At 37.3% G+C, this 25,446-nt stretch overlaps 1 protein-coding gene across 2 annotated transcripts in view; it reads left to right on the plus strand.

Annotated features, from left to right (window-relative positions):
- Positions 1-25,446, plus strand: part of GABRA2 (gamma-aminobutyric acid type A receptor subunit alpha2) — a 123,345-nt gene that overhangs the window by 25,690 nt on the left and 72,209 nt on the right. For both annotated transcript variants that reach the window (XM_030313937.2, XM_030313934.1), the window contains exon 4: positions 24,821-24,888. In XM_030313937.2, coding sequence (XP_030169797.1) covers positions 24,821-24,888 — 68 coding nt within the window. The remainder of the gene's footprint in view (positions 1-24,820; positions 24,889-25,446) is intronic.

Raw genomic sequence — 25,446 nt, forward strand, 5'->3', positions numbered from 1 at the left:
GTTAGCATTCTAAAACCTATCTGTAAGAAAATTGTTAACACGTACAATTTAAGTAATGTGCACAGGTCTACAAAATTATTAGTATATAACTCTGATTTGAACTTAGATTTCTCTGAGTTTTGGGATACTATATGTCCACTTATTGTGTAGGAATGGACATTTCATGGAGGTGGTAACATGCCATGGATAGGATGAGATATGACATTGATGTGATACATGATCTTCAAAATATCTTCTTTATGAAGTCTTGGCAAGAGATAAAGAAATTCCATTTTATTTTTTTATGTGACAAGATTACCAACTGTAGGTGTTGTAGTTTTAAGCCATTATATGTAATGCATTTTTCTCTTAAAATTGTTCTGGAAAAGTTGAATTAGGTTTAATAATGTTTTTTAGATGTCTGTTGTTGCTCAGAATTGACATTCATCTGAATAAAATGACATCTTCTGAAATGACTGAGTTTTAAAGTGCATTATTGATAATTCATAGTAATTATTTTTATTTTTATCACCCTTGCCTATATTGAATAAATGTCTTTGGAAACCATTTTAAGATTGTTAATGGTTTTGCATCTTTATTAAATATTTTATGAAATCTCAGAATATTAATTTTACAGTTGAAAGGCTAAACTAATGCACATTAGAAATTCTATATAATAAAGTGCATTTTTTCTTTAAGCATTCCATTGCTAAATTGATCTTTAAATTAGTTAAAAGTCATTATATATTCTCCAGTAGGCCATTATCTTGTCGTGTTATTATTCGTGCATTTCTTCCTCTTTTCTCTCTGATGACCACTTACTTCTCTTTCTCCTTCCATGCATGTAGATATTTCTTGCTCTCATTTTCATTCTTGATGGTGGTCTCGTCTATTCCCAGGGACTTAGCTGCTCTTGTGTGTTCATGTTTCTAAAGTCTTTTCTTAACTTGGAGGCTTCATGCCTTCTGCACCTCTGCAGGTGTAAACATCTCCTAGCTCTGCCCATTAATGCTTACCTATTAGTTATCTCCACTAATTTTTAACACTCTCCTTGCCACCTGTCTCCTTTCTGGCCTTTCGAAATACTTTATTCTTTAATTCCTTATATTCATTATCCATGCTTTATCACTTATCGTATCAATTGCTGCTTCACCCATTTTCAAAAACACCTGATTATGGATGTGTCTTGCGGTTAGTGCATATATAACTTGTTAGACTAGACGAGCCAAGGATGGCTCAAAGGATTTTGACTTAGGCAAATTTGGTGGAAAAAAACTGCTGACTTTTACTTAAATAGGGAAGATCTGAATTATTGTTATTTTTGTACATGCCTTAGCTTCCTGAGAAGATTATGAATTTCTTGACTGTAGGAGCTAAGTCTTCTTGATTGTTTCATCCTTACAGCACTGAGCACAACACCCTGCACAGAGTGTCACTCAGTAAATGTTTAATAATTGAATAAGCCGGTTTAACTTCATCATCTTTGTCCGTTGGCAAACCATAGCTTTGCTGCATGTGAGTCTGCTAAGACTTGAATTTCTCTCTTCTTAATAATGACCAGCAAGCATATGGTAGATGCTTATAACCAGTCATTAAAACTTTAGAAAGAATCCCAGATCATTTGCTTAGTAGCTTTTTATGGTTTTGTTGTGATGATACCATCTAAAGATTTTTGAATCTAGTTCTGTTTCTAAACTGTGTTTTCTTGTTGGATGGAATATAAGTTAACCTTTACCATACGAAACCTTTTTTATTTTTTAATGAAGTTTCTTTTTTCGAGCTTCAAGGAATGCCATCTTTATTATTTTTGGATTTCCTGAATGTATGACATTCCCAAAGAGCTCTGAGGCACTGTATCTAGTTTCATTGCTCCAGTTTCATTCATTCACAACTGGTAGGACAGGAGAGGGGACTCTTGTTTTCCCCAGTTTTTCTTCTTTCCACCCCTATCTTTTCAGGGATGTGAATGGAGATCCTACTGCCCTTGAGGTCACTTATCGTTGCATTGTAACGTAAAAATAAAAGTCACTATGTGAGGAGTCCTTTCATGCTGAAAGTAATTGCTTAAAAAAAAAAAAAAAAAGAATTCCCAACAGCAGAAAGCTCATCAAATGTTTTCCAAATATTTCTTGGTTTATTAAAAATATATTAGAAACAGGCAACTGTAGATACGTTGTTTAACATATAGAACACATAACCAAGTAGAGGATAGGACACTTATCGGTTATATGTGACAGGACTGCTACTGCCTTTGAGTAGAGGATAGGACACTTATCGGTTATATGTGACAGGACTGCTACTGCCTTTGTTTGGGTCCTACAGAGTTAAGAATAATGAATATCATGAGTGGCCACTATAAAAAGTGGGCTCTAAAGTGTCAGAAATGTTAAGTCCCATTAAGTGGTAGTTTAAGAATATCTCCTTAAATTTGAAGTATAAGTGGAGACAATGTATAAAAGAATGTTAGGTATCATAAGGAATTTGTTCCACAATGTCTTCTTAAATTTTCAGTGAATTATTTTCATTAGATTTTAAAACATGAATGGCCAGCTTTTGACAAAATTCTTCAGACCAGTGTCTGTACTTTGATAGACTTTGGGTCAGGAGGAACATATTTTAGTGAATGTGTCAGCTACTTATTATCTTTATGACCCCATGTACTCTACAATATTCAAGTTCTCCAAGTTTTGATTTCCTGTTTCAAAATGAAGACAAAATTGCAGATCACAACATTTGGAAATAACAACACGAGTCTTGGTGGTTGAACGGATGGATGAAGAAATGAGCTGTGTTTGATAGTTAATCCATTACCTGTGAAAACAATTCATCAGTCCTTCTGTATAGAACATTAGTGTGGCTGATAAATAGATCTGTCACAGATGGTTAAACAGGAATCCAAATGGACGAATTCTAACAAGTAACCAAGCTACTACATAAGATCCTCATAACTGTCATGGCGTGTAGATAAAAGGATTCTGAGAGAAAAGTATGCAGAGAGTTCCATCTGAGACAAATCTAGACCAGTTGCATGGGAGAACATGGCTGTACGTGGACCTAAGGTCAGGAGTGTGTTAGTGTAGCCATTTCTATACCAGAACCAACCCAGCATATATGTAAGTCTGGAATCCCTCACCGGCCAATGTGTGTAACTGAGATAATAATTAGAATACTCTTAAAGAAATGCCAGTTCTGTGTGCAAAAGTGCTGGGCGGGATGGCGGGAGGCCGAGGGGCTGCTGAGCTCTGTGATTGGGATGAAGCTGTGAGAAGGAAGAGGAGAAAATCCATTGAAGCCTAATGACCTGTCTCTGCAATGGCAAAAACAACTTGAATGAGCCAGTAATTGTACAAAGGCCTCTGAGATCTTCACCACCCCCCACCCACCAAACATCTTCCTTCCTTCTCTCTCTCCTTTCCCTTCCCTTCCTCTCCCCTCCTTCTTTCTCTGCACTTCTGCCTGGTTCCTTCGACAGTTAAATAAAATCCTAGATCATGAGTTTAAAAAAAAGAAATGCCAGCTCTGTTTGTCAACATCCGCGTTGACTGCATGGTTGTGTGTTTATTTAGCAGTGCCCTACTGTCCTAAGGAGACTATGAGAGAATAATTTTTTCAATATTGCCACCACAATCCAATTAAAAGTATGATATACAGAGGATGTTTTACTTCAATGTTGCAAAACAAAACACACGCCAAATGAAAGTCCTGTATTTTCAAAGTCAGAAAAATATTTCCCCTGACCCAGCATGCTATATTAATCAACAGTGTCCTCTAAGGAGCCAAGCATAGGGTTTGCAAGTGTAGTTGAGAAATCAGGAGTTAGAAGATATTTTCACCTGAGAAGCATCATTACATCCTGGGGCTCTGAAACTCAGAGATAATCACAGAGAAAGAAGAATGCATTAGTAGCAGGAATTGCTCAGTTAGGGTTGGCATTGCTTCCCTAACTGGAGGAAAGAATATCATCATCATCAAAAAGAATCCCAAGCAGGCTCCACGGGGTCAGTGCAGAGACCAATATGGGGCTCGATCTCACCAGCCATGAGATCATGACCTGAGCCAAAATCCAGAGTCAGAAGCATGACTGACTGAGCCACCCAGGTGCCCCTGTAGGTGCATCTTATATACTAACCCAGTTAATCTTCATACCGACCATAAGTCATACAGCTCTTTCCATTTTACAGAATGAAAGCTCTGTGAATGCAGACATTTTAGTCTGGTTGTTCATTGTTTGTGCTCAGACCCTAAAACCGTGCCTGGCACTTGTTATGTGTTCATTAAATATTAGTTGAATGCACAATTGAGGAAACTGAGGCACTAATTAAGTGAAGTTTCACATTTGGGGTGAAAAGTACGTGTAATTGCTCCTTGCCAGCTGTTGAGGGTTTGTAAGGCCAGTATGAAGACTCTTTTTTTCCCCATCCTAAATCCCAACTCAAAACCGAGACATAAAGAGCACAGAATATCAGTTTTGTTACCGGCAAGTCTAGATTGGAGAATATCGCTTAGGTGTTGGTCATCCTCAGTCTCCCTAATACTCCACCCTAAGGAGTATTTGGGCCTGAGGAGGCACACACATACCCCGGTCACCGTTCCAGGTGTGTAGAACCACCGAAAGTAGAACCGGAAGGGGACACTGTCAGCTGTATCTCTAGATGACAGGCTTATGCCTGATGTATGCTTGTCATGGGAAGAAAAAAAGAACACAGGATGTGGCTGTCCCGGGGCAGGTAGATGGTAAACCAGAGACGGTGGCAGAGCTGATATCTTCAGTTCTTGCTCCCAACCTCACTTGCCATAAAAGTTACTTGTCTCTCAGGGAGGTATGAACACGTAGTGAATGGGGCTGGAAATGTTATTTCCTTCCCCGCCCAGTATGCTTCTTTGGATATCGTCATCATCATCATATTTGAGTATAGTTGACACCCATGTTATATTAGTTTCAGGTATAGAGCATAGTGATTCAGCATCTCTACCCTGCTATCCTCACCAGAAGTGGAGCTAAAAGTGGTTTTTCAATATTACTCCCACTTGGGAGGGGAACGTCCATGAAAATGTGAGGCATGAGAGATAGGGGTTCCGTCTAACACTAGATCAAACCACCGCAGGGCAGCAGTTTTGTCTTGATCCTCCTGCCTCCCTAGGAAATTAGAATATGCTAATTCAGAAACCATTAGATTTGTCCCTGATTGTCCTGTGACAATCTCTGCAGACCCAGGGTTCACGTAAATCTTGGTGATTTGGATATGCAGATTCCAGATCCCTCAAAGGCATACTTACTCTGATACAGCTGCCACCAGCCCCTGTGACTGCCTGATAAACATCAAGGAGAGGAGCTGGTCGATCTCATAAATTTGGGAAGCTGGAAAGCAGTGGCCACTTTCTGCTCAGTGGGTTTGGTCGTATCCCCCAGGTAACTGTGAGGATGCTTTGTACCTGGGCAAGCATGTAAAGAATCTGTAGCAAACAGATTCTTGAATGGGAGATTTCAAGAAAGACACAAAATTGACTAGCTGCCTGGCTTTGGCAGATTCATAGAGAAGGACTGGACAAGATAAAATCAGAAATCAGAGGTCTTGGGAAAAGCGATTACAACTGAGCAAAGGAAAGCAGATTTTGATTTTTAGAGAACTCCAGAATTGTTAACGTTTTGCGAGAAGCATAGTAGAACAGTGGTCGAGGAAATCGATTTTAGGAGCTTAAAAGGTGAATTTGGAAGTAAGTGGTATACTTTCATGAGGATTAATGTGGTCTGGAGCACTGGGAGGTGTGGTCCAGCCAGCAGCGAACAGGGACATGACGTTGGAGATTTACAGGAAGCAAGAGATGTTACATTCGAGCAGTTTCAATGAAGCTGGAGAGAAGTGCTCATGACTCTTGGAATAGACAATGCATCGGTGCCATTATGAGAATAATGGAAGAGCGACGTAAACAAAAGTGTAACCACATTTAGTTCCAAGTGGTCTAATAAGCTGATGAAGCATATATTTAGAAAGAGCCGTAATGAGTCTTACTGTTGAACTGCCATTCTTGATTGACCTAGTTATATTTTAAAGTGATGCAGAAAATTATAAAGAAATGAAAACAAGGCAGAAAACTTGTAGCATATTAGACTGTGATGTAGTTTCTTCCAGTGGTGTTCTGGTAGTGCTGTGCCGAACATAGTCCTGATTGTTGGAGGGCTCTTATGCTCAAGGGGGCATGTTTGGCAGTGGGAAAATCAGGAATCCTGCATATTTAAATGAGCCACCCTGCAGGAAGTGCTGTCGTGAATGCTTTGTACATGTAGCAATTCATCTCTTATTTTCTTTAATTTAATAATAACTTTGATTTAAAAAGAAATTTGAGAATCCATTTAAGAAAAGTTATTTGCAATTAAAGGGTCTACTGGGGAGAAAATGGAGCATAGCCTGACCCCAAAGGATGTATTATCTCTTCACTGAGCTTGCGAAGGAAGGGACAACTGCTGTTTAAGGCACCATTTAGAAAGACAATCTGTTGAAGTATTTTTAAAGCATGATGGATGTTTAATCCTAAAAAAAATATTGTTTAGCGCATTGAAAATAGTAGGAGTCTATTGACTGCCATACATTCCTCCCTGTTTCTACTGTAGGAAGTGAATAATTGCAGTTATAAGGACTATTCAAGTAAAGGAAATACTGGCAAAAAAAAGAAAGCAAGAAATTGGGATTGAAGCATTTAATATAAATTGCCAGCACTGATATGACTCACCAGGCAAATGAGAAAGAAAGTGAAGTGTTGGTGTGGGTGGAGGGTGCCTCTGAAGGGAGTAGACCAGGATATTTTTATCAGAATGCACATATTAAGAATCTGCTCCGTTGATGGCTGCCTGTAAGGGATGTATCAAGTGAGTTAGTGTGCATAATTATAGTTAGGCCTCTCCTCCTCCAAGGAATTTTGGGATCTAAGACACAAGTGGTGCCAGGTCTGGCATGGATGGGGCGAAACTGGATGGCAGATTCAAATCTGAAATGAGATCGTGTGCACAAGAAGAGGGAAGGTATAGATATGGGATTCACTGAAGGTCAAGAGCAGAGGTCAAGCATTAGAGAAAGTTAGGAATAATTCCCAGGAGAAAACTGAGAATCAAGATATAAGGAAATGAATTAAAAGGATAACAAATTAAAAATAATTCATGTTCCCAGTGTTTTTCTTGCCTTTTTCTATGAAACATTGTGAGCCAGTATCTTGTTTTGAAAATTGTTGTAAATTAGGATTAGACTCTGGGAATAACCTATCTCTTGATAATTACTTTCCGCTTCCCAGTCTACAAAGCTTAAATCCTTTCCTAATCTAACAGAGTTTATGATTATGCAGAGCTGAGTAGTGAATCAAGTTGCTATTTTCAGCATGTCACAGTGCTAACATCCAAAGTCTCAGAGTTGGGCATGAGTTTCAATCCCGGCTCTACCGCTTACCTGCTGTGTAACCTTGGACAAGTAACAAACCTTTTTTTTTTTTTTTAATTTTTAAAAAAATGTTTAAAGTTTACTTATTTTTGAGGGAGAGAGAGAGAGTGGGGAGGGGCAGAGAGAGAAGGAGACACAGAATCCGAAGCAAGCTCCGGGCTCTGAGCTGACAGCACAGAGCCTGATGCGGGGCTCAAACCCACAGACCACGAGATCATGACCTGAGGCAAAGTTGGATGCCCAACCAACTGAGCCACCCAGGTGCCCCAAGTAACAGACTTTTCTACATGTCAGTTTCTGCATTTGCCAAGAGGAGGAATAGTACCTACCTCACGGGGTTTTATGAGAGGAGGCAAGATAATGTATGCAAAATACTAAGCAGAGCACTGGCATAGAGTATGCGTTCAGTAAAAGCTATTTTTATTCATTCTTTCATAAATTTAGTCATTCATTTAATAAGTATTTATTGGGTGCCTAGTATTTATTAGCAGCAGTTGTTTTAATCCATTGGCATACATCAGTGGCAAAACAGATTCCTGCGCCTGCTTACATCTTTGTGAATTGAGCAGAAATAAACAAACATAGAAAATAAGTACAATATATAGTCTGGCTATAAGGGATGAATACTATGGAGAAAATTAAAAACGAATACAAAGTAGAGCAGGGACATGAATAGTGAGAAAACTGGGAGTAAGAGAGCGTTTTCCAGTTTATACAGAGTCAATATGGGCCAGATTGAGATACTGACATTTCCATGAGGATATCAAGAAGGTCAAAGAAGTCATCTATGTGTACAGCTGGGAAAAGAGCAACTTTAGGATGGGGAAGGGTGCAGTCAGTTCAAAGCCTGTAAGGTGAAAGTGTGCCTAGAGCAAGGAGGCCAAGGTGATAAAGGGGGAAATTACTAGGAGACAAAGTTAGATATGTAATGGGGAGGATGGCTCACATCACTTAGGGCTTTGTTGGCCATCATATGAGCCTTGGCATTTACTCGAAGTGAAATGGGTAATAAATCTCAGAGTTCCAGGAGAAACATGGCAACATTCCATTTTCTTATGTTTTATAAGATCTACTCAGTGTGATGTGATGAAAGGAGACTCTATGAGGGCAAAGATAGAAGCTGGAGGACCGGTTAAGAGGGCATTATCGTTATCAAGGTGAGAGACAATGATGGGGTGGATCACAGGTGGACAGGTGGTAGGATTTGGGATATATTTTGATGACGGAGCCAACAGATTTCCTCATGGCTGGATGTGGGTATGGAAAATGAAAGTCAAGGATAATTACAAGGTCTTGGCCTAAGCATCTGGAATGGTTACAATAAATACAATGATTATTATTATCTTAAAATTTGTAGCTTCTCGTTTTACACACTTAAAAAACAAACAGTGAACTCACCTGTGCTTCTTTGCATCTTCTTTGCTGCATTTCACAGCACCATGAAAATGATATGCACAAAGTTGGTGCTGAATAATTGTTGAACCCTTGAGATGTATGGGGGCAGCTCTGTTACTCAGAGAAAGCAGTATGCATGAAAAAATAACAAGGCCTTTTGGAGAAAATTTCTTTATAGCTTGATCTAGGTCCAGCCCTGCCTATTCATCCCCCATCAAGTTGTCTGATCCAGGCACTTGCTACAGACATTCTCCAAAATCAATATGGATGCCCACAGCCTTCTTGATTGCAGAAAATAGTCTCCCTTGTTAAGAGCCTTGGTAGTGATCTGGCCTCATTTTTTTATGGCCACACAGAGGCAAGTACTATGCAGTCAATGGAAATGGACAATGGATGAAATTACCTGACTAAATAAATCCTAAAAAAGTCTATCTAAATTTCCTCCTACATGGGCAAAAGGGGACCTTAGCTCTTCTCTTTATGTGGTGATACATCCTTAGGAACTAAAGAGAACTGCCACAATATTTTCTGGAAATGATGTATTTTCTCTCTGCATTGGATTTATATTCTTGTGAATACTTACAGATGGGATACATAAAAACTTTCACACTGAGAGGAGAAGCAAACATTATTTCTGGGAGGACCAAAGGAAAAATAAATTCTGTAGCTCACTTACTATTTCTGTTTTTTCATCGTAATCAGTGAGTCACAAATATAAGCAGAATGTTGAAGCTTAACAGTTGTAAATAGAGTTCAGAGATGTAGTGTCCGTTCCGACCAGGAGAGCTGTGGGTGAAGAAGCATATCAGGGCACAAATGAAATACCTTGATTTAGCTGTAACTGTCCCTGTGAAAATAAACCGGCTGTGTTTTTATTGCATGAGGTGCAAAGGCTCATTTGTCAGTGATTCTCTGCCCTTCCAGCAAAGGGCTGAGAGTCCCACATTCTGAGCTCAGTGAAGGCAAACATGGGGTGAATATCTTTGATCTGTTAGCTGGGGTTGTACCACAGCTGCCTTTTAAAACTGTCTGGAGAGTTGAAACAGCAGTTTAAAAGACTACCAGGAACGACTGGAATAAGTGAGGGGGAACAGGGAGAATGATTTTCTGGGAAAACCCCAAATGTACCAACTGACAAATTTATATAACAAATACTTTTAGTGCTGGAGTCTGACTTTAGGGTGGGGTGGGGATCTCCTGTTGATAACATTGTATCAGAGCACAGAAGGAAAAAGGATAAAATTTAAGTGCAAATACAAAAGGTATAAAGCAACTGGAATATTTACATTGAAATATTTTATGTGAGACATATGATCAGAGCTGAGAAACTAAAAGTATGCTGTAGACTAATAAATCACTATTTTAAAATGTCAGTTTTTCATACATAAGTCTTACGTGTTATTACATATGTATATCTTCCCAAGTATTCTGACTTTAAAAAATTTTGTTTGTAAAAAAAATTCTGGCATCTCCACATTGCAGTTGTCTAAAATAAAAATATTTTGCTTGTTCTGAAAAATACGCAGATGTAATTAGTATTCAGGGATAGATCTAGGACAGATCAAAGTAAAATAGTGTTGCGAGTCACAAAGAATGATGAATTTGGGAGCTTGAATTAAATGAAAAATGAGCATTCCTGACCACATCTAGGTGCAGCATCCAAAACAGTTATAAAGACCACCAGAAAGTTCTAGATCACTTTAATTTCATAGTTAATTTTTAAAAATCCTCCCATTTCTCTCTTGCATCTAGTGAATCATTTGAGCTTCTTCTACTACAGGTTTTTGCACTCATTTTTGAGGCACAAATTCTATAATTCCATAATCTACTTGCCTAATATTTTCTTCCTCGGGAAAAATCCAGGTCTCCTAAAATTTCACCCAAGGGGCCTATCACAAGTATAAATATTTTAGTAAAGGTAATAGGTACCCCTCCCCTTTCTTCTTAGCTTGCAGCTGTGAAGCCCTGTAATCAAATGAGGTGAAGTGATAGAGGAAAAGGCTCTGAGACCAAAAGAAAAAAAAAAATGAGTAAAAAGAAGCATGCTTTGTAGATAGAAGGATGGCTGGGGCGCCTGGGTGGCTCAGTCGGTTAAGCATCGACTTCAGCTCAGATCATGATCTCACTATTCAAAGTTCGAGCCCTTTATCGGGCTCTGTGACAGCTCAGAGCCTGGAGCCTGCTTCCAATTCTGTGTCTCCCTCTCCCTCTGCCCCTCCCCAGCCCCCCCCTCTCAAAAATAAGCATTAAAAAAATTAAAAGATGAAAAAGGATAGCTTAAGAAGCCTCCTCTGACTCCCCAGCTCTGACTGCACTGCGTCCTGTCTCCTCACCATCACGTTTCCCACATCCTCACGCCGCACCTTAGCATGTTTGACCATCTTTACCGTTTGTGCACACTTCATGGACAATAATCTGTTTATTTGATTCTTTTCCCTCCAAGGTCACAGTGGCCACATACTATGTTCTTTGTCTTTTATCTAAGAGAATTACATAGTGTAACAGGCACTCAATTATGTTTTATTTTGAAGGAATAAAAATAGGAAGAAAGAAACAAGGCAAGAAAGAAAATTCATGTATCCATTTCTCTGTGGCTTTCTACATATAGCTGTCTTCAGAAGTTCCAGATTTAAGCTAGAATGATATGTGTTTTGATTTCAATATGGGGGCAGTTCAGCACCAAAAGTTATATATTGGTATGTGTACACACAAAGGTACATATAACACATGTTAATATATATATATGCATATAATTATATATACACCAACATGTATATGTTATATATACCATTATATAACACACGCATATAGCATGTATTGTGTATATACATGATAAGATACATATATGATACATACGATAAGATGAAAAACTTATGTGTGTGTCCCATGCATATCCATATAAACTTTTCATATTGAACTTTAAATGACATTATGTTTTGCATAAAACTAGCACTGATTACTGAACTGGACGGCAGGTTTCTTTACTGTTATTTCTATATTATTGTATCTTTCTATATATGTATTACCCTGAGGCTCATGTTTGACAGATGTGTAGTAAATGTATATGGTTTGATTATACTGGCACTACTCATGATACCAAACAGTCTGAAACTAAAGGAAAAATCTTTGAATTTTTGAATGACATTTTACTATTGAGTAGTTATGAGCATAAGATTTAAGCTAGAGAAAAATGTTTTAGTGCAGCTCTGTGTCTTATTAGCTATTGAATTTAGATGAAGAATAAATTGAATATAATTATGTATAGTTCATAGGGTGATCCTGAAAATAAATTTTAATCAACTATATATAAAAATTTAACCTAGTCCAGGCATACAGTAAATGCTTAATAGACAGTAAGTTCCTTTTATTATCACACAATGAGAATTCAACAGATAGGACAAGTATTTAAGAGTTGCTATGTAAGTTTCTAAAAGTTTCTAATTATAGGTTAAATGTAGAGTAATCATAATATTTTTCAATGCACATGCCATCAGGAAATAGCATCCAGTAATGGGTGATAAAGTTAATTACTTCAAAAGATTTCTTTTTCCTTCCATTCTACTTTAAGCCAAATTTAGTTTTAAGAAGAAAAGTGATACTATCATCAAATTAGAATATCAATAAGCTCTATGTTATAAGTACAGTTTCTTTTGAGGCTGATCCAGGAGATTCAGGGAAAGATAGCAAGGATTTGTAATATTGCCAACAAGGCTCCCCATGCATTTAACTCTGGAATGTTGTAGATGGAAAATGTTGGATTTTTGAATGTGAGAACTGCATTCTACTTGAAAAGAAAAGAAGAAAATGAACTGTTTTTAGCATCTAAATCCAAAAGTTTGCCTTAAAATTTTTTCCAAATATGATTAATGTAATTCAGCAATTTTAGCATCATCATAATACTCCTTCCTATGTGTAATTTATTTCAGAAAAAAGTTATCTAAGTTATAAGATATTACTTGATTTATTTCATATTTAAGTGTGTCAGGATTGGTATTGGCCTTATCCTTGATCATAATCTGCTATCCACTTAGAGTTGAACAGGAAGATCAAAATGAATTTCCTACTTAAGCTGTATCTCTAAAGAAAACGTAAATTGCATGATAGAAAACAGTGAATGATAAATGACTTAAATGACTGTTGTTAGGATGTTGCTTTATATCATTCTATGATTATCTATGACACTCTATGGTACTCCTATAAAACAAAGTTCTGGGAGTTGTAGAGTGGTGAATTAGAGTATGTAACACAGGACGATCTGATAACTTCTCATGCATTAAAGTTGCAAGGTGATTTGATTACTTCATTTGAAGGAGTAAAAACTCCTGGAACCAAGAGAAAGACTAATTAAATACCCCAGGGATGGTAAGGGCAGCTTCACTTGAACTGTTATCTGAGCTCAATTTTTAAGAACAAGCATTAATTGAGAGGACATTTTATATAGAGGAAATTGCAAGTGTAAAAAAAAAAAACAAAGAAAAGAAATGAAGGAGAATGACATGGAGTGTTGTATGGTTAAGGTACTCATTATAGAACAGCAATGGGTGAGAATGGAAATGTGGACAAAGACAGATCATGAATGGTTTTTTGTGCCATGCTATAATCTTCAAACTTGACCCTTAGGTAAAGGAGAGTCATTGAGAAAAAGATTGATCAGATGGTCAGAGAAGAAACATCACAATTTCTACTTGGGTGAGAATACTCTACCAGTATCATGGAGGGTTAATAGGAGTTGGCAAAATGCCCAAGAGGCCATTCCAGAGGTCATTGCCAGTGAGATGTGGATGAAAGGAAAATTCAAGAAATCTGTAAGAAATGTAACTGACAGAGGCTGGCGAATGATGAAGATGTAGAATATGTGTAAGAAGATCAGACTGAGTCTAAGAGAGTGACGATTGACATGGTACCTTTCACCAAGACTGGAAATAGAGGAGGCAGAATTTTGAATATTTGAAAGCCATGTTCAATATAAGCTTTTGAAATTGTTTGGATTGTATTTTTCAACAGTTATACTTGTATTACATTTAAATGCTTCCCTTTGGGGCGCCTGGGTGGCGCAGTCGGTTGGGCGTCCGACTTCAGCCAGGTCGCGATCTCGCAGTCTGTGAGTTCGAGCCCCGCGTCGGGCTCTGGGCTGATGGCTCAGAGCCTGGAGCCTGTTTCCGATTCTGTGTCTCCCTCTCTCTCTGCCCTTCCCCGTTCATGCTCTGTCTCTCTCTGTCCCAAAAATAAATAAACGTTAAATGCTTCCCTTTTACAAAATAGTGAAGAAAGAACAGAAAAGTTGTTTTTCAAGGTGAATGTTATTTTGCTGTTGACAGCAGTATTCTACGGGGATGGTGAAAAGATCATAAAAAAACCCTGTCAGCATGCTTTAACTTATGTACCATTTTATAATAAAGAAAATGAATATAGTAAGATTTTTTCAATTCCATGATGTTAGTAATATATATGAATTATATTTCTTAGTGCATTAAGAATTTTCAATTCATTTTGGCTTATAAAATAATTCACTCTTAAAAAGATAAAAGTTTATCCTTATTGTATATTGGATATGAGAATCCTTATTAATGTGTATTTGGGGAGCAAAGTATAAATTTATATGAGCACAGTTTTTATTTTTAAATTCTCACAGCTTAGTTGTTAATCTCGTTTCTATCAGTACTTAGAAAACAACTAAAAAGCTCCAGGTTACTAACTCAGGAATACTAGATTTGTAACATCCTGTGCCCAGACTCTTTATTTTATGGACTCTTTATTTTATTTCATTTTTTTATTTTACAGAGAGCTGGGAGAGAGAGGGGCAGAAGGAGAGAGAGAAAGAGAGAGAGAGGGGGAGAGAGAGAGAGAGAGAGAGAGAGAGAGAGAGAGAGAGAGAGAGAATGAACCCAAGCAGACTCTGTGGTCAGCAGGGAGCCTGGAATGGGGTTCAATCCCACAACCCTGAGATCATGAGCTGAGCCAAAATCAAGAGTCTGATGCTTAACCGACTGAGCCACCCAGGTGCCCCTGGAATATGGACATCCCATGTGCTGTGTATGTCATCTTTTACAATCTGAAAGAATGGGGGTCACTAGATTTTTTTCACAAGGGAATAAGTGGGAGTAGTAGCAGTGATATTTTGGAGCACATCTTCTGTCTTTTGCTTGTCAGGGTCCCAGCCTGAGAATGAAGCAATTGCTTGATGAAACATTACCTTGAGGAATGTAAATTGCTTCTGGTGCCATATACAACTTCCCTTTGGAAACATTCTCTCCTTGTCTGTCAGGCTGTGGATGTCTCTGAACTGTAGTTAGTAAACCCTTAGTAGCTGTTTGTTAGTTGGACCAAATGGCATCACTAAACTGATGGGAATCAGGTGTCTTCAGTGTCTCCTTCCCTTTCCTATGTGATTTCTTTTAGTAGTACTTTGGGGAGAGAGGTGTGGCTTCAGCTTCCTCACCAGAGTAAGCGGGATCATTAAGTATTAAAGAAAAGACATTTCAAAGAGGGAGAAGGCACTACAAATGTTCTACCTGGCCAGAAGAGTCCCAAACTCTGTTGGGGACAGACCGTACCTACAGGGATCTTAATTCAGGTTCATTTGTAACCCATAATCAGTGACTGTCATGATTGGATGTATTTAGTTTATTTCTTAAGGACTTTTTGTGTCCTCTTCATAAGCATATAGTCATCTTGCTTCTTGTTCAGGACTCTTAAATAGGTAATTTAGAAATTACCTATTAAACTAATGCATTTTCATTAGTAGGAAAAGATCACAGTAAACAAAAGTATAAAAACAAACAGAATATATAAAGAAGCAACAGTTAAAAAGCACCAGAGATCTTAACACTGAGAGGAAATTTTATATATTTAACATATGTTGATAATTTAAAATTTCCAAATCCTCACAAAGAATCAAAGACCAAAATGTAAAGCTATAGTGAAAAATGATTGTATTGAAACAGTACATACTGGTTTTATTATTGTTCTTAATCTTCCTGCTTTTAAAGGCATTTTTGCTGACCATTTAAATGCAGCACTGTACTGGTCATCATTCCTTTTTTAAAAATTTTTTGTTAATTTTGTTAATGTTTATTCATTTCTGAGAGAGAGAGAGAGATAGAGCATGAATGGGGAAGGGGCAGAGAGAGAGGGAAACACGGAATCCAAAGCAGGCCCCAGGCTCTGAGCTGTCAGCACAGAGCCCGACATGGGGCTCAAACTCATGAGCTATGAGATCATGACCTGAGTTGAAGTCAGATACTTAACCAACTGAGCCACCTAGGTGCCCCACTTTTTTTTAATGTTTATTTCTTTATTTTGAGAGAGAGAACAAGCGAGCAGGGGAGGTACAGAGAGAGGGAGAGAGAGAGAGAGAGAGAGAGAGAGAGAGAGAGAGAATCCCAAACAGGTTCCTTGTTTTCAGTGTAGAGCCTGATGCAGGGCTTGAACCCAAAAAACCATGAGATCATGACCTGAGCCAAAACCAAGAGTTGGAGGCTTAACCGAGTGAACCACCCAGGCACCGCATGTACGGGTCATCATTCCTTTTTAAAAAACATGTATTGAGGGGCGCCTGGGTGGCGCAGTCGGTTAAGCGTCCAACTTCAGCCAGGTCACGATCTCATGGTCCGTGAGTTCGAGCCCCGTGTCAGGCTCTGGGCTGATGGCTCAGAGCCTGGAGCCTGTTTCCGATTCTGTGTCTCCCTCTCTCTCTGCCCCTCCCCCGTTCATGCTCTGTCTCTCTCTGTCCCAAAAATAAATAAAAAACGTTGAAAAAAAAATTAAAAAAAAAAAACACATGTATTGAGTGTCTACTGGGAGGAAGATGTTGGACAAGGTGCAAAAGTTCCTTTGTGGTAGAATGGCAACATATTGTATTATCAAAGTTTACAGCTTTTAATAGAGAACACTAAATGCCTTATACCCAAGTCACTTAGTATTTGTTGACTTTAAGCAAATTGAATGATGACAAATGGCACATGTAGGTGTGATGGGAATCATCCCAGGAAGCAAAGTGTCTTTGTTGTTGCTGAGAGAGTTAAAGTAAAACACAGCAGTGGCTAACTTGTTTTAAAATATATGCGTGACATTCTATTTATGATGCATGGTAAGCAAAATTATTAGTATGATCTAATTTCATCCACAGTTTGATTTTTCTGCCAGTATTGTAAGTTCGTGTCCTTATTAATATCACTGTTAATATCCAAACTACAGACGTAAAGACAGTATAGCTTATTGTTTGGATGGTTAGCTCCAATGAATACAATTAATATCTTTCCCATGTCTTTCATTATTATCATTTTTTTCTTCTTAGAATAACTGAATAATTTTGCATTTAGCTTTGGTTTCTCTCAGAAGCAGACTCTCAGATAAGCATTAACTTTGGAATTAGTATCAGGAGGTACTAGAAGAGGAGACAGCTAAGCAACACAGGGAAGAGAAAGGACCCCAAACAGGGTATGCTACTGAGCAGGTTACTGCTGAGGGCAACTGGGGTTTAATTCCCTCTCGCCTGCTGAGTTTTCTAGGAAATGGTGTGGGACAGGACTGAGAGTTGTCTCCAGTGAGGAGGAGTGAAAGCTGCGTTCTATGTCCTCCCACTCCTGTCAATCAGTGATTGATGGTTGTTCCCAACTTCCCTGCAATTCCAGTCTGGCCTGCACAGCCAGGGAGAGCCGTGAGGCAGAGAATCAAAGGTGCCTGCGTCAGAATACCTTAGCTCTTAGGAGAATTGTCATTGTCAAGGGAGTATGGACAAAGAACTGGCAGCAGACATCACTGTGGTCTTCAATGCATAGGTACTGTTTTAAATGTTGTTACTATAATTGCTGAAATATCAAACTTTTTGCTGGAATCTTTATCTATTATACTGAGAATGAGGTACAGATATTTTGCACATAACATTTCTCTTTTCTCCAGTAACTTACTTTACCCTCCTGCCACCAGACCTAAAAACCTACTTCCATTTATTTCCACACTCTGTTCACTCCCAATGTAATCAAGGATATTCCCTCCTCCTCCTTCTTTCTGTGTATGCGTTGTCAGTCTCTTTTAATGCATGCACTGCCTGCTTACTCAGAAATGTTCCTCTATCACTGATCTTTTCTCTCTACCTCAGTCCCTCCATCTGTATTGCCATCTGCTCAAACATCTTCCACCTTAAACAAGCAAACAAGGAACTGTCTCTTCCCCCTGCACCTTTCTCTGTTGCTAGAGTTCTCTTCCCCTTTACAGTCAAACGTCGTAAGAGTTGTTTAAAATCACTCCAGCTTTTTCTTCTTCTCTCCCATTTCTCCTACTCCATGTTGGCCTCTGTGCATATTCTTTCCTCCATGAATGGCCCCCATGTCTCCAAATGCAGTGAAAATTCTAGACCTCAGATTGCTTCGTCTTTCACCAACAGTGACTGTCTATCACTCCCTTCTTCATAGGAGTGTAAATTGCCTAACACTCCTATCTCTAATCTTTCAGACACCATATTCTTCTCTACTTTTGATTCCATTGCTTCTCTGGATTCTCCTTCCTGGCTAATCATTTTCTTTTAGGAGGAGTGTTTTGTTCTTGTTGTTGTGGGATTTTTTTTTTTTTGGTGCCTCTTAATCTCCTTTTTCTATATTGCTTATCCTTCCACCCACCGTTCCCCCAGAAAACTACCAGTTTGTTCTCTGTATTTGAAAGTCTGTTTGTTTTCTCCGTTTGTTCATTTTGTTTTTAGATTCCACATATAAATGAAATCATACGGAATTTGTTTTTTTCCTCTCTGACCTATTTCACTTAGCGTAATACCCTCTAGGTCCATCCATGTTGTTGCAAATGGCAAGATCTTTCTTTTTTATGGATGAGTAATATTCCATTCTTTATATACACCACATCTTCTTTCTCCATTCATCAGTCATTGGGCACTTGGGTTGCTTTCATATCTTGGCTGTTGTAAATAATGCTTCAATGATCTTACAAAAATACTCTAGGGGAATATATTTGTATTGCATTTATAGGACATGAAATTAAATAACCTAGATGAATTGGACAAATTCCTAGAAAGATTCACACTACCAACACTCACTCAAAAAAATTGAAAATCTGAATAGACCTAAATAAAGAAAGAGATAGAATTAATAATAATAATAATAATAATATACAGCTTCTGTCTTAGCAAATTACAGGTTTATATGGCTTCACTGATGAATCTTGCTAAACATTTATAGGAACATTAACACCAATATTTCATAAATTCTCCTTTAAAAATAAGAGAATACTTATCAGCTCATTCTTTTACTCCATTATTACTCTGATACTAAAATAAGACAAAGGCATTACATGAAAAGAAAACTACAGACCAGTATCCATTATGAACATAGACATTGAAATGCTCAACAAAATAGTAGCAAATTAAATCCAGCAACATATAAAAAATTATGCACCCAAACCAAGTGAAACTTATTCCAGGAATGTAGATTTGCTTTAATACATGAGAATAAATTGGTGTAATATGCCATATTAATGGAATAAAAAGGGCAAATAATTTATCTGCATATTCCATAAAAAGTATTTGGCAAAATCCAACACCGTTTCTTCAGTTAAAAAAAAAAAAAAACAACAAAACCTTTCTATGAACTAGGAATAGGAATAGAAGGGATTCTGTTCATATGATATGTCCAGAATAGGCAAATCCATAGAAACTGAAACTGAATTATTAGTTTTGAGAGCCTGGAGGAAGTAGGATAGGGGATGTGTGCAAGGCTTCTTTATGATGATAAAAATGTTCTAAGGTTAAGCATGATCAAAAGATCATGGATTTTCAGACACCAGGTGAATTGGGTATTTCCAGGAGTCTTATATGCTCTTATAGCATATTATCATGTCAATAATTGTATATTTATTTGATTTTGCATAGTATCTCTCCTCAATAGGCTATTGCATTATGATAACAGATGCAATGTCTGCTTTAAATGACTCTGAACTAAGAATGATAATTCATGTATTAATTTATTTGAGAAAAATTTATTAAGAAAATGCACTATGCCAGGGGTTGTTCTGTGCTAGGGCTTTACTTTTCTAAACAAGCAGAAGTCCCTGTCTTCATGGAGTTTAGCTTCTAGTGGGAGGATGTAAACCAGTATTATCTGATAGAACTTCCTGCAACAATAGAAATGTTCATCTAAGCTGTGCAATGTGGTAGCAATAGTTATTAATGGATATAGACAGTAAACAGTGAACATAAGTCGATGAACATGTAAAGCCAGGGAGAAACATTGTGGAGCACTTGCACTTTAAAATAGGATGGTAAGAGGGACCTCATTGAGGATGTAATGATTTCCAGTCCTCTCTCGTTTGTTTTATGCCCTACAATTCTATGGCAACTGCTCATTTTCAGGTTCTACAGGTCCTTTGTACCAAACAAAAGGTCCTATTTCAGCATCTTTTAACAATACTACTGGGGCACCTGGGTGGCTTAGTCGGTGAGCATGTGACTTCTGCTCAGGTCGTGGTCTTGCGGTTCTTGAGTTCTAGCCCCACATCAGGCACAATGCTGTCAGCACAGAGCCTGCTTCAGATCCTCTGTCCCCCTCTCTCTGCCCCTCCCCTGATTGCACTCTCTCAAAAATAAAGATTAAAAAACAACAACAAAAAAAAACAGTACTACTTTACAAAACCCAAACTTTATTCTCTTGATTTCTTCTACACTTTCCTTTTCTCAATGTCATGTTTTGTTTTGCTTTGTTTTGTTTTTTCTTTCTTTAGCTACTGCAACATCTCCCAAACTGGATACATTGTCTTCAATCTCCATTGATTCAGGAGAACCACATTAAAAATGTAACATAACATTTCCAGTATAATAGCCTTGCAACTAACATTCTCCCAGAGTCCTTCAGTGAATTCCCTGCTTCCATATATGTAGAGAGAATATTCTCATCTTTGTGGCACGTTGTATCTCTTTTGATACAACATCTGTCTTTCTTTACAACTGATACCCCACATTCCTACACATGTTAACTGTCTTCAGGAACCAAACTTAGCTATTTGCAAAGGATTTTTAAGAAGTGAGTTTGGTTTTTATTGTATGCTGCATTACTCAATGAAGAACAATTTTATCAATGAATTTAAGCCCTTCTTAAAACTATTGATATGTTCATTTTGGATAGCCTTCAGGGCCATTTTTGCTATTTTTTATGAAGTATTTCAAACATTCAGTAGAGTATAGAGAATAGTATCATTTATTTCATGTCAAGCTTCATCAAATCTTAGAATTTGCCAAAATTAAGATGAATTTTAAAAGAAAGAAAACAACAGAATATATTAGAAACCCCCTCTGTAACCTTGTGCAGATTATCCCCTTCTCTCTCCCCAGTGATAGGTGCCTTTCAAATCCTGAATTTGATGATTGTTCCTAAGGATCACACCTTTGTTAACGTTTACTGCGTGCATTCTTTATTTCTCCTCAAGTACTTAATATTAACCTCGTGTTGTTTTGCCTTTGGAAAAATCTATATAGAAGATCCTCTTTGGCATATTATGCTGTTGGCATTTCTAAAGCCAAGAATTTAGCTTATAAATAATTATTTTGAGGTAACTCATGGTATACATTTCTGTTAAAAGTTGCTTACTGATCAGCAGTTAAGTCTTTGTTTCCACTAAAATAGTGCTTTCTCTAGGTCTATTCTTCCCTTTTCCTAGATTTAAATTTTCTTCACTGGGATGCAATTTCATATGCTTTCAACCTCCCTCTGTCAGTGGATAGTTCGGGCTCTGTCTTCACTAATGACAGTGCCCATTTAGCTATTCATGGCCATTTGTAATGTTGATGAGATATTTGGGAGAAAGGTGTATAATCTACATGAACTATAATTAGAAATTATTTGTTAATTCAAACATAAAGCACCTAATATGTGGCAGGCATTGTGCTAAGCACTGGTGATAGAACAGTGGACAGAAATGACATAGTCCTTGTCTTTTTGTGAATCTGAATTGGGTTGGGGAGATCAACCAACCAACCAAACAAACAAACAAAAACCCTAAAAAAATGAATACAAAAATTAAGGAATAAAAATAATGACAAATTCTAAAATATCTTATGAAAAAATGAAGTGTAAGAGGGAAAAAATGAGGGAAGTAGACTTACCTTATACAGGGGGCAGAGTGGACCTCTCTCGGAGGAGAGAACATTTAAATAGAGACTTAGAGGCAGATAAGCAATCAACTAAGAAGGGAAGAGAAAGAGATAATAGTCAATGTGAAAGCAGTGAGTCAGGAGAGTCAAGGTGGGTCCACTCAATTTGATCAGGACTTGAGAAGGTCTTCATAGTCCTTAAACTGAAGAGACAGGGCTTGCCACCAGATTTTCAGTTCATTTCTTTCCTCTAGTAGACATCTGTCCACGTGAATCAGAATATTATAGCAGGTATTAACCACACAATTCAACCCTGTTCTAAGTCCATATGGGGAAACAAAAATTAACCAGAAGATAGTATGGACCTTGACATATTAGTGTCACAAGATACCAAACTAACTTATACTCACAAAATCTCATTTCTTCGCTCCTCCTCTCCCCTCCCCTTCCTTCCTTTCCCTTCTCTTCTCTTATGGAAAGGCAAATTATAATCAACAACAGCATTTTGAATGTAGAACCTTAGAAAGCTGTGTTAGATGTATTAGATATCTGTAGTCATCACAGCAAAATGTTTTACTGTTTCACGTTTGTTGTTTACAACTCTTTTCCCACAACCAAGAATCACATTCTCGATCTCAGACAGCTCTTGGGTATTCATGGTCCGTGTTTGCCTTGCTGATATTCCTTCTTTTGAAATTCCCTAGCAGGAGAATATTCCCTGCAATGCATACATTCTTTAACTCTGCTTATGAAGTTAATAAACCATGAAATCATTTATTTAAGGTAATTTTGCATATCTGTGTCTTTAGGTGTTGCTCTTACTGCTTAGAGCTTTGAGGGTAATCTTATTTTTCTCTCTTTGGATTCTTAGCTGGCACTTTCCTGCAGCCTCGAGGTACTGATAACACTCTTCTGTACTCTTTCCTTGCCATTTGGCATATAGGGGATATTCCTCATATCCTTAGCATGAATATATTCACACATTTTGTCATCTCTCTTCTCTAACTTTACTACTCCAAACTAAGGAGAGTAATTTCATTTGCCTCTATTTGGCTGAAGACTACCTCAGCATTTACGTTTTTCTTCTCTGGAACATTTTAAATCGATATCTATAGTGACTAAAGTTGTATTCATTTGCTTATTGAATAAATGTGACAGTATTGATTTGGTATGAATAAGAGGAAAAAGCAAAGAAACCTGAGTCTCATTTCCGTAAGTTCTTTCTAATAGCACATATAATTCACGTCTAGGACCAGCTACGTAATTTGTGAGGCCTAGTCCAAGATGAAAATGAAGGGCCCTTTATCCAAAAGATGAGTAAGAAATTTCAGGAGAGCAAAAACAGGACATTAAACCCAAGTGGGTTTTTCTGAGCACAGGGCTGTATGACACTGTAGGAGCTGCATGCCCGTGAACTTGACCCTGTTCAGGTCTTTGGGGTATCTGGCGGCTGAGAATTAACTTTATAAATATATTTGTGTCTCATGTGAGTTTTATGGTAAAATTTCATGAAAACAGTTTTGGGAATCAACTAGGATAGAAAAATAATAAAGCTGAATAAATGCCTTTATTTAGAACACTACATGTTTTTGGTGCAGAGTATTACAACGAACAGAAAGCTAATGAGAAAACATTTTTAGTTTCAAATGTATTATTGACTGTGGTTAGTGCTTTGGTTTATTTACCCTGACGGCTTAGGAGCCTGATTGCTTGGGTTATAAAACCTGGCTGTTTTCCCTCTATCATGTGTGGTCACTGGGCACATTTCCTTACCTTTATGTATGCACATCAGAGTACATGTATAGTGAGATGACAACAGAGATACTACCCCGTAGGTCTGTCATGCAGGTTATTATCTTTCAAGCCTTTTGAAGCATAAACATTCAAAGCCTCCTCTGTTACTTGAAAATCCTTTTTACTATTAATTTTTGCCTCAGTAGAAACAATACCCCAAACTTTGTTTACTCTCTCTTTCATGGTGGTGACTTAGTGTCCAGCATAATATTAAAAATAGTCTGTGATATTGTTTGCGTGGAATTACAGATTTGACAGGAGAGGAGACACTCAATTCATGATAATAAAAATTAGGGATTTATTGTTTTGTTTTTTTTTTTAACATAAGTACCTTGGAAGAATTTTTCTTTTGAAATCTTTTCTTTCAGCCTTTCCCCCATCACCATTTGGCTTATTTAAAACCAAAGATCTAAATCACCTGGTTAAAAGAGCAATCTAGTTAATTGTGTTATAGTTAATAAGTTGCATAACTTTTGAATCTAATTCAATTCAATCTTAGCATTTCATACATTCCTAAGGACATGTAAAGGCAAGTTTGTATGGAAGTAATCCATTGTGATTAATGTGTTATTTGCTTTTATTTTTAAGGCACTGAATAATTATGCTTTTTATATTAATTTGAACTACTTCTAATGATTAATAATCCATTTTTATGCTTTATTGAGAAGATCTACTAGTTTACAATCTACAAACTAAACCTGTACCATCATGAAATACCATCTGAAATATTTACTTTAAAAATAAAATTTAGGACTATATCAAACAGTAACCATACAAACCATGCTTTATTTTTAGCACTGGTAGTAAATTTATTGTAAACTAGTTCATCGAAGATAGATTCTAAGACATTACTAATTCTCAGAACTATGTTCAAAATGAAATGCTCTAAATCCAGTGTAGTTTCCAAGTAAGAATGTCATAATACTTCTAGGCGTTTAGCATTTATGATTGTGAGAACCTATAAAATAATTGAGCAATGTAGAAATGTTTGTTGTTTGTGAAGGTTGAAAAGAAAGTAAAGACCAATATTCCTAAGTATCACACAGCCTTCTAATCATTCCATGTACTTGACCCCTTCTCTTTCCGTGGCTCTCATTATGTATTATCTATGTTTAATCTCTTTTTCTCATGCCAGACAGTATTACTGAAGTCTTCACTAACATCTACGTGACCAGTTTTGGCCCTGTCTCAGATACAGATATGGTGAGTTTTTCATTAAATAGTATTTTTACTTCATAGAAATAGTATTTCTATGTATTTTTATGTACTAGAAATAGTATTTTTACTTCATAGAATGTTCCCGTTATACGGGGGGAAGTTAAAATAAACAGGCAATTTTAGTGTTGTAGAATTATGTGTGTGCCTATTTAGTCTATCCCAATACTTGGAGAATTAAAGATACTTGTTTATATCAATACACTACTCCTGCTTGAGTGTTTATATTAACACTTTGTATTTCATATTCTTTTCATAGCTTGTACCTAGCTACAGTGTGGTAAACAATTAGTTAAATAAAAATAATTATATTACTGAGGACCATTTTCTAGGATTCAAGGACCTGCTTGGAGTTTGATAAGTAAAATCTGGACAGTTTTGTGGACCACTGTCTATTTATTTATTTTTAATGAGATGAGTGTAAGAGGGAAATTGTTAAGTTGGGTTACAAACTGGTGGGCTAGACACATCATAGATAATTATTGATTAAGCATAAATATTTTAGTATTAACTCTTCCATTTCTACTGCTAACTATAGTGCTCAGT

This window comes from Lynx canadensis, chromosome B1, assembly GCF_007474595.2.
Source record: "Lynx canadensis isolate LIC74 chromosome B1, mLynCan4.pri.v2, whole genome shotgun sequence".
NCBI lineage: Eukaryota > Metazoa > Chordata > Mammalia > Carnivora > Felidae > Lynx > Lynx canadensis.